General features: G+C 49.6%; 1 protein-coding gene across 4 annotated transcripts in view; it reads right to left on the reverse strand.

The window, feature by feature from the left end:
- The window catches only part of DENND3 (DENN domain containing 3), a 69,171-nt gene that overhangs the window by 48,371 nt on the left and 7,230 nt on the right, over positions 1-13,570 (reverse strand). For all 4 annotated transcript variants that reach the window (XM_010385458.2, XM_030937616.1, XM_030937617.1 and 1 more), the window contains exons 2-5: positions 11,176-11,455; positions 9,886-10,001; positions 6,708-6,850; positions 3,309-3,420 (exon numbers count right to left, since the gene is read on the reverse strand). In XM_010385458.2, coding sequence (XP_010383760.2) covers positions 3,309-3,420; positions 6,708-6,850; positions 9,886-10,001; positions 11,176-11,455 — 651 coding nt within the window. The remainder of the gene's footprint in view (positions 1-3,308; positions 3,421-6,707; positions 6,851-9,885; positions 10,002-11,175; positions 11,456-13,570) is intronic.

The raw sequence follows: 13,570 nt of genomic DNA on the forward strand, positions 1-13,570 counted from the left end.
ACCGCTGAGAGTGACCAGAGATGAGCCACAGCTGGCCACAAGAAAACAGAGGAAACACTGTTTCTGGAAACAGCGTGTGCAAGGGCCCTGTGGCGGTACCTTCAGGGAACGGACAGGAGTCCAGTGAGGCTGGAGAGCAGCACGCCATGGGGAGTGGCATAAAACAGAGCTGGACAGTGAGACAGGGTCCGGGCTGCAGGAGTGAGGAAGGCAGACGATGAGAAACTGTTGTGGGGCTTGGGGAAGAGAAGCAAAGCCCAACGTCCATGTGTTAATAATCTCTGCAGCCACTGTGCAGAGGACAAAGGGAACGGCCAAGAATGAACCAAAGCAGACAAGCCAGTGGTCCCCAAGTCACGCAGCGGGGAGCAGCTGGTGACCCAGAATGAAGTGGCAGCAAGGAAACGGGCAAACTGGAAAGGAACGCTGAAGGTAGTCCGGCCAGGCTGAGTGATGGATGGAATGGATGAGGGAAGAGCAGGCCAGCGGCGACCCTCGGTCACCTTCCTCACGGGTGCGTCGAGATCAAGGAGCCAAGAGTCATCAGCCCAGGAGACATGGAGCAGCGCTGGGAGTGCTACGCGCTCATTCCTTATGTTCAAAAGCCGAGTGCAGCTCATTACTGCTGACCCTGAGACTGCTTTGGAGCCAGAGGTCTGGCTCTGTTCACTGATCGCACAGGCTCTCAGTAAATACTTGCTGAGTCTACAGAACAAGAACATAAACTTTGATGATTTCACTGCACATACGGTTGACAAGAAAATGCCAACGATCCACATAAAACAGATGTACAAAACACATAGCCAATAAACATTCCCTACAAAGGCTTCTGGGAGCAGAGCTGATGGAGACCTGCGGCCTGCTCCGTATCTGGACTGGAATGCGCCGATAGGATTTTCCACCCAGCAGACTGGTAGGGTTGGGGTAATGTTAAAAACGCACATTTTAAGTTCATGATCATGTGTCTTCTGATATGAGAAACTTATTTTTTCCATTGTCAGTAAAGAAAAATGTAGAAGATCAAGATTAAGACATATAATCTTTCAGAGGACTAACATAATGAAACTGAATCGACATTTACTAAACATTTTGAGACGTTTGACAGGTGTCTATTAAAGGAAAAAATAAAAAGCAGCATCCTAAGTACGGTTAAAATTAGTTTGGAACATGCTGAGTCAAACGGGTTTCTTCACGGAGCTGAGCAACCTGACATGTTTCTCAACAAACAAAAGGGGAAGGCGGCCAGCCACATCTCCAGCTTCACTTAACCCCAAACCCTGTGTCTTGAAATCACCAATAACATCTCTCAGAAAAAAAACCAGCCTGGGAAGTGTTTGACTGTTCATTAAATAACACAGCACTACATCTAAGAGTAACAAAAAATATAAAACCAGTTACTTCTCTTTAATCACACTGTACAAGAGAAAACACTAACAAATGAAATACAATATCCAGGCCGGGCCCGGTGGTTCACGCCTGTAATCCCAGCACTTTGGGAGGCCGAGGCAGGCGGATCACAAGGTCAGGAGATCAAGACCATCCTGGTGAAATCCTATCTCTACTAAAAATACAAAAAATTAGCCGGGAGTGGTGGCGGCGCCCGCAGTCCCAGCTACTCAGGAGGCTGAGGCAGGAGAAATGTCTTGAGCCCAGGAGGCGGAGCTTGCAGTGAGCCGAGATCGTGCACTGCACTCCAGCCTGGGCAACAGAGCAAGACTCCACCTATAAAACAAACAAACAAACAAAAAACAAAAAACGAAACACAATATCCAATATTAAAGACAAATAAACAAATAAATGAGAAATCTGTAATTTGAATACATTATTCTACAAAGGATTCAGGTGTCCATGTATTATCTGCATAGGGAGCTATGAACTGATGTGCTAACCACTGAAGTACCCACGACATGTTACTAGCTCTGTTTATCACAGGCCGCTGTGCAAAACTCAAGTCTAAATATTTAACTTTTCACCTTTAGAAAGAGTATATAACATGTTTCCATAAGGACCTTGAGAAACATAACGTAAGCACAGTGTTAATGGGAAAATCAAACTCTCTAAAATATTTTAAAGGGGTTTATTCTGAGTGGCCACGGCCTAGGGAACAGTCTGAAGAGTGGTCCCCAGATGGCCGGGTTACAGTTTGGTTTTGTGCATTTTACAGAGACAGGAGTGATGGGCAAAGACATACATCAGTCCATGAAGGGTGATGTTGGTTTGGCCCAAAAAGGTGGGGCATCTCAAAGAGGAAGGAGGGCATAAGTCATAAATGGGTTTTAGGGATTCTTGACTTGACAATTGGTTGAGAAAGTTGAGCTACTGTCTAAAGACCTGAAGTCAGTGGGAAAGAAGGACTGAGTCAAGATAAGGGGGTGTGGGGCCGAGGCCCTTGTTACATAAAGGAAACCTCACAGGTGGCAGCCCTCGGAGGGAAGAGATGGTGAATGTCTCTTTTCACACTTTAAAAGTGTCAGGCTCTCAGTTCATCGCTCCTAGATCTGGGAAAGGCTGAGAAAGGCAGACCTGCCTGCATGAATAGATTCTCTACAGATGCAAATTTCCCCAAAAAAGACAGCTTTGTAGTGCCATTTCAAAATATGTCAAAGCAACATATTTTGCAGTAAAATACTTTGATTTTCTTCAGGGTCTGCTATCTGTCATGGATGCTGTAGCAGAGTCAGGTTGGAAAGTAAGCTACGTTATACCTGTTTAAGGAGCCCTTATGGTTGGTGCGGAGTGACTTCACCCTTGCTTTGCGTGACCTTAGGTTTTGTTCATAATTTGGAATCTTATGGCCACAGAGAGTCTGTTCTGTCGGTCTCAGGATCTCCATTTTAACCTAACGCCGGTCAGCGGTGCCTAAACTCCAAAAGGGAGCAGACATAACAAGGCATGTCTGACCTTCCTTCCTGTCATGGCTGGGAATTTCATTTTTAAGGTTCTTCTAGGGTCCCGTTGGCCAAGAGGGAACTGTTCAGTCGGTAGGGAGGCTTAGGATTTTAGTTTTAGTTTACAACCCTATACACAAACACCCCACACACTCACGTGAGAGGGAGAGGGTAGAACCAGGCATGTCTGATCTCCCTTCCATTCCGGCCAATAATTCTGTTTTTTGGGTTTCTCTGGGGGCCCCTTGGCCAAAAGGGGGTTCAATCAGTCAGCTGTGGGCGGGGAGGAGGCTTAGAATTTTATTTTAGATTTACAACAGCTATAACTTCAGAAATAGTTTTAAACATTTACATTATCTTCAACGTCTTACTTTTACTATTTGCAAAGAGAAAACAATATAATTTTCAGATATACTTTACCAAATGGAGTGGTCCAGGTGGCGGGCTCGGTATCAAAGATAGCTTCGCAGCAAAATCTTTTATAGGATTGTCAACTTCAAAATCTTTACAAAGCTTTAGATTAGCCAATAAACTGAAATTCAGAAAACAAAAATCAAACCGCAAAATAAAAATGAGAACCCAGTTGTCATCCTTAGCGTTTCTAATCACACTGGAATCTCCCCAGGGTCTGCAGCAGTGGCTCCAAGACCTGGCATCAAGAGCAGAGTCACCAAGCTGTTGGACGGCAGCAGAGTGGCCCCAGGTTGGCAGTAGTGCCTGAAAGGTGGCACAAAGGGAGGTTTATTTTCAAAGGGGGAGGCCTGGTCATGCTCTGTTTCCTCATCTGGGTGCTAGTTACATGTGTGTGTCCAGTTTGTGGAAAATCACTGGAATTTGTGCGTTTTTCTGTATGTGTGTTTTACCTCAGTAAGGAATAAAAGAACAAACTTCTGAAAGGAGAGTGCTTGAAAAAGTCTGTTTCCAAAATGGACTCTGACTTTTAAAGTACTGTACACAATTTAAAATTGTAAGAGGGGCCGGGTGCGGTGGCTCACACCTGTAATCCCAGCACTTTGGGAGGCCGAGGCAGGTGGATCACGAGGTCAGGAGATCAAGACTATCCTGGCTAACATTGTGAAACCCCATCTCTACTAAAAATACAAAAAATTAGCCGGGCATGGTGGTGGGCATGGTGGTGGGCACCTGTAGTCCCAGCTACTCGGGAGGCTGAGGCAGGAGAATGGCGTGAACCCGGGAGGCGGAGCTTGCAGTAGGCCGAGATAGTGCCACTGCACTCCAGCCTGGGGGACAGAGTGAGACTCTGTCTCAAAAAAAAGAAAAAAAAAAAAAAAAAACTACAAGAGAGGTGGGTGTGGTGGCTCACACTGGTATTCCCAGCACTTTGGGAGTCCGAGGCGGGAGAATCACTTGAGGCCAGGAGTTCAAGACCAGCCTACACAAAATAGTGAGACCCCCCATCTCTACAAAAAATTTAAAAATTATCCTGGTGTGGTGGTGCGCGCCTGTAGTCCCAGCTGCCTGGGAGATGGAGCTGGGAGGATCACTTGAGCCTGGGAGTGTGAGGACGCAGTGGGCTACGATAGTGGCACTGCACTGCAGCCTGCGTGACTGTGAGACCTTGTCTCTCAAAAAAATCTGTAAATAAAAATTTAAAAAACAACTGCCCATACTCTGATTCCCAAAACACAATTAAATATACTCTTGCCCATTTTTTGTCCACGTGGAGACATATTTGGCATATTATCACGCTAACAGAACCGATTTTTTTAAAACTACAAATTCGTGTTGTCACACTGCAATTTGAATTTCTGTCATTTGCCTCTTTCAGCTGCATTCTGTTTCCGTATTTTCCCCCTTCTAGTTCTGATCACACAGTAACGGGCACTGAGAAAGAAAGAAGCATGAAAATGAGCACATTTTTCAAGTTATATATGTGTTTGCATTAATGTCTAGCAGGAGGATATCTGTTGCCAATCACAACACCTCCTTTCTTCCTGTCCTCCAAGGGCATCTGTCTGGCCACCACCCATTCATTTCAGCTAACAAAAGGTGGAAGTAACCATCTACATTTTACACAAGAGGAAACTAGAGATTAGTGAAAACATTGTTTACCTTCAAGTAATGAAGATCATCAGTTAGTAAATAAAAGGGGACCATGTCCAGGCTTACTCTGTCACTTCCTGGGCACTGGTGACAGACATTCAGCAAACATGCATATGCTCAATTCACCTGCTCATTGACTACGACCCAGTCAGCTTTCTGTTCTCAAAGATATTTTATGTCGGCCGGGCGCGGTGGCTCAAGCCTATAATCCCAGCACTTTGGGAGGCCCAGACGGGCGGATCACGAGGTCAGGAGATCGAGATCATCCTGGCTCACACGGTGAAACCCCGTCTCTACTAAAAAGTACAAAAAACTAGCCGGGCGAGGTGGCGGGCGCCTATAGTCCCAGCTACTCGGGAGGCTGAGGCAGGAGAATGGCGTAAACCCGGGAGGCGGAGCTTGCAGTGAGCTGAGATCCGGCCACTGCACCCCAGCCTGGGCGACAGAGTGAGACTCCATCTCAAAAAAAAAAAAAAAAAAAAAAAGATATTTTATGTCTATGGCAATAAAATGTAGACTAGACCCAAACTATGTCCAAAAGCCAGTTGTATTTTAAGAAGTAAACCACTGAAGTGCTGGGATTTGAATTACGGGTCATTGATGTGAACAGTAAGGTTCCAGCTCACCCTCCATGGGGCTCATCCCTCTGGTCAAGGCAGAAGTTCTCAAATGACTGTGCTTTGCAAGACACAGAATAGTACCCATTCAGCGATTTGCCATAGCTCATTCTCCAGCACAATGACACAAAGTGAACTGTTGTTAACTGCTTTCTCCTCGGCCTTTAATCAAACAAGTACAAATTCTAAGACTGTAACTTTACGAGACTCAAAAGAAACGGCTCCATGCACAAGTGCCCACTGGGACTGACCATGTCTGAACTCAGACTACAGCCCCCGAAGTCACAAAAGCATCCTTTGATAACGAGAGCCTACTGGGTTCTACACGATGTCTTTCTGATTTTTCAAAAGTTCTTTACGTCCTCAGCCTTTCTACTTACTATCAGCAGGGAGACAGTTACAGGTTCTACAAAACAAGGTGGCAGGGTCTTGCTCTGTCACCTAGGCTGGAGTGCTGTGGTGCAATGACAGCTCACTGCAGCCTTGAACTCCTAGGCTCAAGCCATCGTCCTGCCTCAGCCTCCGCAGTAGCTGGGACTATAGGCATGCACCACCGCACCCAGTTAGTTTTTAAATTGTTTTTTAGAGACAGGGTATTGCTGTGTTTCCCAGGCTTGTCTCAAACCCCTGGGCTCAAACAATCCTCCCATCTTAGCCTCCCAATACGCTGGGATTACAGGTGTGAGCCACCACACCCAGCCAAGGTCATCTTTAAAATGTCAATAAACCTCATCAGAACAAACAGCAGCCTCCTAATATTCTCAGCTAGGAAAAGAGTTTTTCCTAATATATGCCTCTTTGTGAAAATCTAAACAAAATGAAAATCCTGCACATCAACCTTACTTCCCACAGTGTGGCTTTATCCCTTTCCTACCATGCCATTACCGTATGTTACCAGTCACAGAGAGGAGCGCCTGCTGCCGCACCCCCCTGCCCACTGCCCCCAGCCTTAAGCAGCAGCCTAGGAGGCACAGAGAACTGCCCCTCCTACCGCCCCCAGCCCCCGGTCTCCCAGCTCACCAGGGGAGGCACAGAGAGCTGCACCCCCACCACCTCCAGCCCCTAAGTCCCTTGGCTTACCAGGAGAGGCACAGAGAGCTACCCCCCACCACCCCCAGCCTCCGGTGCCCCAGCTCACCAGGAAAGGCAGTCCTTGAGGGAGTTGTAATAGGGGAACCTGGAGACCACGCACACGGCGTAGGGCACGAAGCAGCCAGCAGCACCCACAGCCGGCCAGGACGGCTCCCAGTGCGTTGTGCCATTGTAGAAACAGTACTCATCCTACATGAAAAGCAACAGTGACATTGTCATCTCCCCACCTTGGCAATTCCAGTATCTGTTTCCAGTGGGGTCATGTTTCAGCACAGAACAAGCTGAGAGTCCACCATCCCCACCCCTGCAACGCGTCCAAGCCAGCACCGGCCCTCCAGTCAAAGTCTACGGGGTCCCTGTTTGGTGCTTGCACCATTTGAGGTGCTGAGGCTACAAAGAGAGCAAGATGCATTCCCGCCCCAGAGAAGCTGACGGCCTTGAGATAAGAAGGAATGCATGATTAGAACACAGTAAGACCCAAGACACACAAAGGACTCTGCTTTACAAGGGGGGAAAATGCAGGAGCCATGCACAGGAAGCGGCACCCACATGTGCCCAGGAGGACAGAGCAGGAGAGGAGGCCTCAGTCTGTGTGGGAGCCACAGCGGTCGTGCTCTAGAAGACCCAGCACACTGCAGAGCTTACAAGTGGCAAAGTATTTGGGGCTCACCAACTGGGCCCTGGGGAAGTGTTGTCAGTTTGGGGTTTTTTGTAGGGATGGAAGGGCATGATGATAGCTTCAGTGTGGGAACTGACTGGATTTAGGGTACCTATAAGATATCTAGGTAAAGGGAGACGTCCAGGAAATAGTCAGCTACATCATTTGTTTATCTAGCCAAATTTAATAAACATCCACTTTCCGAGGGTCAGTCTACTCAATTCCAACCCTGCCTGCTGCCGTGTCATCTTGGGCAGGTCTTTTAATCTGTCTCTGCCACCATGTCTCCATCTGTCATTTCCCAACCTCATTCATTGTGGTTAGGATTAAATGAATGACTCTACACAAAGTGCTTACGCCATGCCTGGTGCTGAGCTGCTCACAGCTGTGCGGCGGCTGCTGCTATTGTTACAGTAGCCGGGGGGAGCTGCAGCTACCCAGACACAATATGGTTCCCACCCTCAAGTCACATAGTGTCATGTCAGAGGAAAGGCAGAGGAGAGTGTATGAGAGGGGCTGGGGCTGTGTTATCAATAGAACGATAGTTGCGGGCTGGGCATGTAGCTCACACCTGTCATCTCAACACTTGTGGAGGCTGAGGCAGGATTCCAGTAGTTCAAGATCAGCATGGGCAACATAGCAAGACCTCATCTCTACAAAAAATACGACATATTAGCTGGGCACGGTGGTGCGCACCTGTGGTCCCAGCTACTCAGGAGACTGAGGTGGGAGAATCACTTGAGCTAGCCCTGGAGATCAAGGATGCAGTGAGCCGCGATCGCACCACTGCACTCCAGCCTGGGCGACACAGCGAGACCGTCTCAAAAAAAAAAGAAAGAACGATAGATATAGCGGTCATCCATATACATGGTGAAGAAGGGGAGGTGAGTGCTGTGGGGCCTCGGGACACCCCGAAACTACACAGCTGCTAGGAGGGCAGGAGCGGGGCCAGGCATGCCCACGCCAGGCCGGCAAAGTGGGAACAGTGGCATCTGCTGTACTGATGCAAACCAGAGGGGTTGCTCCTTTGTTTAACATGTGTATTTCATGATAACGAAAATAACATGCTTGTTGCTCCTGGTAGGTGTTATTTCACAGACAAACTCCCAAGGTGCTTTTCTGAAAGATCCAACATTGTGGATCCTTTCTCATCTGGAACACTGGCTACATGGAGGGGCAGGATTCTCCACCTTCCTCTCATCCCTCCATTAACATAACCCCGGAAGAAAGGCCAGGCACTGCTGGCAGCCAGGTCACAGAGGCAGACGCCGGTCCCCTGCATGCACCGCCCGAGATCTGACCTTGGTTCTGCTCTCAGCACACTGTGAAAATGACCTCTCCCAAAAACATAAGATTATGCATTCGGAGCATCAATGAGTAAGTTTTGCTCCTGCATATTCAGTAAGAACATCCGGACCTGTCAGTGCTGCCCCATGAGTTTCCAGGGACAGAATCCATGTGATTATACCTCACACCTCCCAACACTCAGTGTCACATGTGTAAGCACGCTTCTATCAACAAAGAAAACACGTGCCCTGGGCTCCGAGGGAATCCAGGCCAGCCACTTCTCTCGACTGCATGGAACTCACAGACTTCCCTTCATGGCACCAGGGCACCTAAACTAAGGCTCTGGCTCACTTTTTGCTTCAGGAAACCCTCTGGACGTGTGCAGCTGGTCACCCTGCACCTTTGGATACATCATTTCCCCTACAAGCTCCCCAAAGGCCCTCTGATTCACACACACGGCCCTACCCACACAACACTCGCAATATGCGTGACAGACCTAATATGCTGTCAAGTCCAAACCCCAATCGCTCACACCAAAGACAAAAGGCAGAAACAACCCACAGGTCCATCGACGGATACATGGAGAAATAAAATGCGGTCCATCCAAACGATGGAATGTCATTCAGCCATAAAAGGCCGCGGGGCACTGACACATGCGTCCACGCACATGAACATCAAAACATGCTAAGGGGAAGAAGCCAGACAAGCAGGCCACGTGTTGTAGGAGTCCACTTACACGAAGTGGCCAGAATAGATACATCCAGAGACAGAAAGGGGATTAGCCAGCCAGGCACAGTGCTCACGCCTGTAATCCCAGCACTCTGGGAGGCTGAGGCGGGTGGACCACCTGAGGTCAGTATTTCGAAACCAGCCTGGCCAACACGGTGAAATCTCGTCTCTACTAAAAACACAAAAATTAGCTGGGCCTGGTGGTGGGCGCCTGTAGTCCCAGCTACTCGGGAGGCTGAGGCAGGAGAACCACTTGAACCCAGGAGGCGGAGGTTGCAGTGAGCTGAGACGGTGCCACTGCACTCCACCCCGGGCGACAGAGTGAGACTCTGTGGTATGGGGGAAGCCTTAATGGTATGGGGTTTTCAGGGATGATGAAAACGTTTTGGACCCAGACACTGGTGGCGGTTGCACAATGCTGTGGATGTACTTAATGTTACAGAACTGCACACTTTAAAATGGTTAAAATGGTGAATGTTGTGTTATGTGTATTTCACCATAATAAAAAATCTAAACCCAATTTCAGAGGGGAGTAACGGGAACCACCTACGTGCAGGGGCCGGTAGTACTGGGCCACCACGCCATAGGTCCTATTCCCGCAGACATCGGTCAGCACCAGGAAGTGGACGCGATCCTCCTTGGGTTCAGTGGCCACGCACACACCCCCTGCAGGCAGAAAGAAACGAAGAAGAATCCTGTTCTTGACATGTGGCCTGGGTTACCCACGAGCTGATTACTTCACAGTGTTCAGGACACACCTCTCCAGTTATCAGTGGCAGCGCCTTCATGTCCAAGGTGAGTTCATTCTTCCGATCACGCCTCCGGCCATCTCTCCTCCCTGTGTCCCTCCCCACACAGCAATTTCTTTACAAGCTCTCAAGCACCTGCTAGCCAGTGGCAGTGCTTGCTGGGTGCAGCCGCCCATCTGGCGCCTGTCCCGAGTTTATAATCCCTGTGATCAGGAAATCGCACCAAGTTCTGAGGTGGGTGCTTATGCTAGGTGCTTTGTCTGAGTTTTCTGAAGACCACCAGAAAAATAAAGCCCCAAAACGCAAGCTCAGCTGTTAACCGGAACTAGTGAGCCTGGGGACTAAGTGCAGGCCTGTGCTTCTTGCCCCAGTGAAACGGAAAACAGGAGGTTGCGGGGGGAAGCTCAGGCATGCTGGGGGTGAAACAGCTGCAGATGAACTGGGTGTATTTTTAACCTGTCTGCCAACCACTGCAAGACTTCATTTTAAGTGGAAGGGGAAAAGCCTTGAATGCACCAGGAACAAATGGTTTTACCTGGCAGTCCACACAGCCTCCCTTCCAGGACTCAATTCTCCAAAACACCGGGACCGCACTCAATGATTTACATTTCCTTCAGCTTTAAAATCCCCAAGACAGGTCGAGCGGTGGCTCACACCTGTAATCCCAGCACTTTGGAAGGCCAAGGCGGGTGGATCACTTGAGGCCAAGAGTTCAAGACCAGCCTGGCCAACATGGTGAAACCCCATTTCTACTAAAGACATAAAGCCAGGCGTGGTGGTGGGCACCTGTAATCCCAGCTACTTGAGAGGCTGACACAGAAGAATCACTTGAACCCAGGAGGCGGAGGTTGAAGTGAGCAGAGATTGTGCTACTGAACTCCAACCTGAGCAACAGACTGAGACTCCGTCTCCACACACGCACAAAAAAATTCCCCAAGATTAAGAAAACTAAATCCCACACAAGAGGAGGCAGTGAGGGTCCCTGGCTCTGCCGCTCACGCCACTTCCCTTTGCCTGTGGGTTTCTGGGAACGGATCACTCTGGCGGCTGGCAGCAGGAGGCCCCTAGTGGTGCCTACCTCCTAGACATACCTGGGAAGCACAGCTGGGGCAGGGCGAGGAGGTCCACGCCGTCGGGGACGGTGACATCCTCAGGCTCTGGCACTCTGGAGAGCCCCGGGAGGCCTTTCCACTGCTCTGGTCTGGGCCTCTCTCTCTTCTTTCTGAAGGAGCGCCTCCTGGTTTTACCGAGAGTGCCACAGTTTGCACCAACCATTTGACTGTCCTCTTTACCGATAAAAGGAGGCACAAAAATGGACAAGACCTCTGGATCAAGAGCAGAAAGATGTTTGACTCCCTTTTTCTGAGCAACCTAAAAAAGGGAAAAATAAGAGTTACTTCTTGTTCCAGGGTGTCCTTTCTGTCTGAGCTTCACTGTTTTTCTCCTCCCCTCAGTGCCCACAAACACTAGAGCCTCAGCACTGTCATTCAAAGGTGTCACTGGTATGAGTGGCTTTTCCCACCTGAGGCTCCTGACAGTAAAGGGCTCCTGGGAAGCGTGTTTTAGGAACCTGCCGGGCCCTACGATCAGGGAAGCCACACAGCCTCACAGATCCTGGCTCTTCAGCTGTGCACATGGACAGCAGGACCCTGCCTCCTTCCTGTAAAGCACTGCGGTCCAGGCTGGGGACTGGGATCCAGACCTGAGCTCAAGTCCTGGCTGTGCCTCCAGCTCCTGGCAGCAAGCTTCTTTGTCCCTTTAAGGGGCGAGTACAGGGAATAAGGGAGACAATGTAAGTCCAGTACTCAGCCCAGTGGGGCTGCCAGGAGCCCATGGATATACTGTTCAGCCCTCCCTGGGTGGGGGGCAGGCTCTGTATATTGTCAAACCCCACACACACACATTTACCAGGGCCACGCCCTCCACGCCCCCACCCGGGCCTGTGCTGCCTCCTTTCTACCACACGGATCTGGGAGGATGCACGGGGTGAGAAACGGCACCGGTGGGTACAGAGGAGACACGTGCCCTTCCTCGGCTGACCAAAGAACCCCTCGAATCAATAAAAGGGGGCATTTGGCCTGTCTCCACTTTAACTTGGCATAATTTTTGTTTTTGCCTTTTTTCTTCCCATCCTTCCCTAAAATAATATAAAGCACATGGGCTGTCCCTTCGATCTCTCTTCCATGTTACTACTATGCCCAATACAGCTCCTAGTACCGAGCTAGGACTAAACAAATACTGCTGCCTGGCTGATTTCAGATCTTTCCAAGGTGGGTAAGCTGCAGTCCGTGAGCGAGAAGGAAGTGGTCCCAGTGCTAAACTAGCCCGAAACAGCAAAGCCTGAAGCAAGAGGCCCTGGGTACCCAAGGCATGGAGAGACAGGAGGCGGCCGAGGTCAGGTAGTCAAGGGTCTTTAAGGGACCCTAGAAAGGACAGCATTGCCGGGCGCAGTGGCTCATGCCTGTGATCCCAGCACTTTGGGAGGCCAGAGCGGGAGGACTGCTTGAGCCCAGGAGTTCAAGGCCAGCCTGAGCAACAAAATAAGACCTCGTCTCTACAAACAATAAAAAAATTAGCCAGGCATGGTGGCGCATGCCTGTGGTCCCAGCTACACAAGAGGCTAAGGCAGGAGGATCGCCTGAGCCTAGGAGGCTGAGGCTGCAGTGAGCTGTGATCACACCACTGTACTCTGGCCTGGGTGAAAGAGCAAGACCTGGTCTCAAAAAAAGAAAAAACAAAAAAGGAAAGAAGGAAGGAAGGAAGGAAGGAAGGAAGGAAGGAAGAGGAAGGAAGGAAAGGAAGGAAGGAAGGAAGAAGGAAGGAAGGAAGGAAGGGGAGGGGATGAAGGAAGGAGGAAGGAAGGAAGGAGGAGGAAGGAAGGAAGGGGAGGAGAAGGAGGAGGAAGAAGGAAGAAGGAAAGGAAGGGAAGGAAGAAGAAGGGAGAAGGAGGAGAAGGAAGCGGAAAGGAGGAAGGAAGGAGGGAGGAAGGAAGGAAGGGAGGAAGAGGAGGGAGGAAAAGAGAAGAAGGAGGAAGGAGGAAAAGGAAGGAAGGAAGGAGAAGGAGAAGGAAGGAAGGAAGAGGAAGGAGAGAAGGAAGGAAGGAGAGAAGAAGGAAGGAAGGAGGAAGGAAGGAAGGAAGGAAGGAAGGAAGGAGAGGAAGGAAAGGAAGGAGAGAAGGAAGGAAGGAAGGAGAGAAGGAGGAAGGAAGGAGAGAAGGAAGGAAGGAAGGAGAGAAGGAAGGAAGGAAGGAAGGAAGGAAGGAAGGAGAGAAGGAAGGAAGGAAGGAGAGAAGGAAGGAGGAGGAGAGAAGGAAGGAAGGAAGGAGAGAAGGAAGGAAGGAAGAAGGAAGGAGAGAAGGAAGGAAGGAGAGAAGGAAGGAAGGAAGAAGGAAGGAAGGAAGGAAGGAAGGAGGAGGAGAGAGGAAGAAGGAAGGAAGGAAAAGGAAGGAAGGAAGGGGAGAGAAGGAAGGAAGGAAGGAAGGAAGGA

This window comes from Rhinopithecus roxellana, chromosome 9 (assembly GCF_007565055.1).
Source record: "Rhinopithecus roxellana isolate Shanxi Qingling chromosome 9, ASM756505v1, whole genome shotgun sequence".
NCBI classification, from domain to species: domain Eukaryota; kingdom Metazoa; phylum Chordata; class Mammalia; order Primates; family Cercopithecidae; genus Rhinopithecus; species Rhinopithecus roxellana.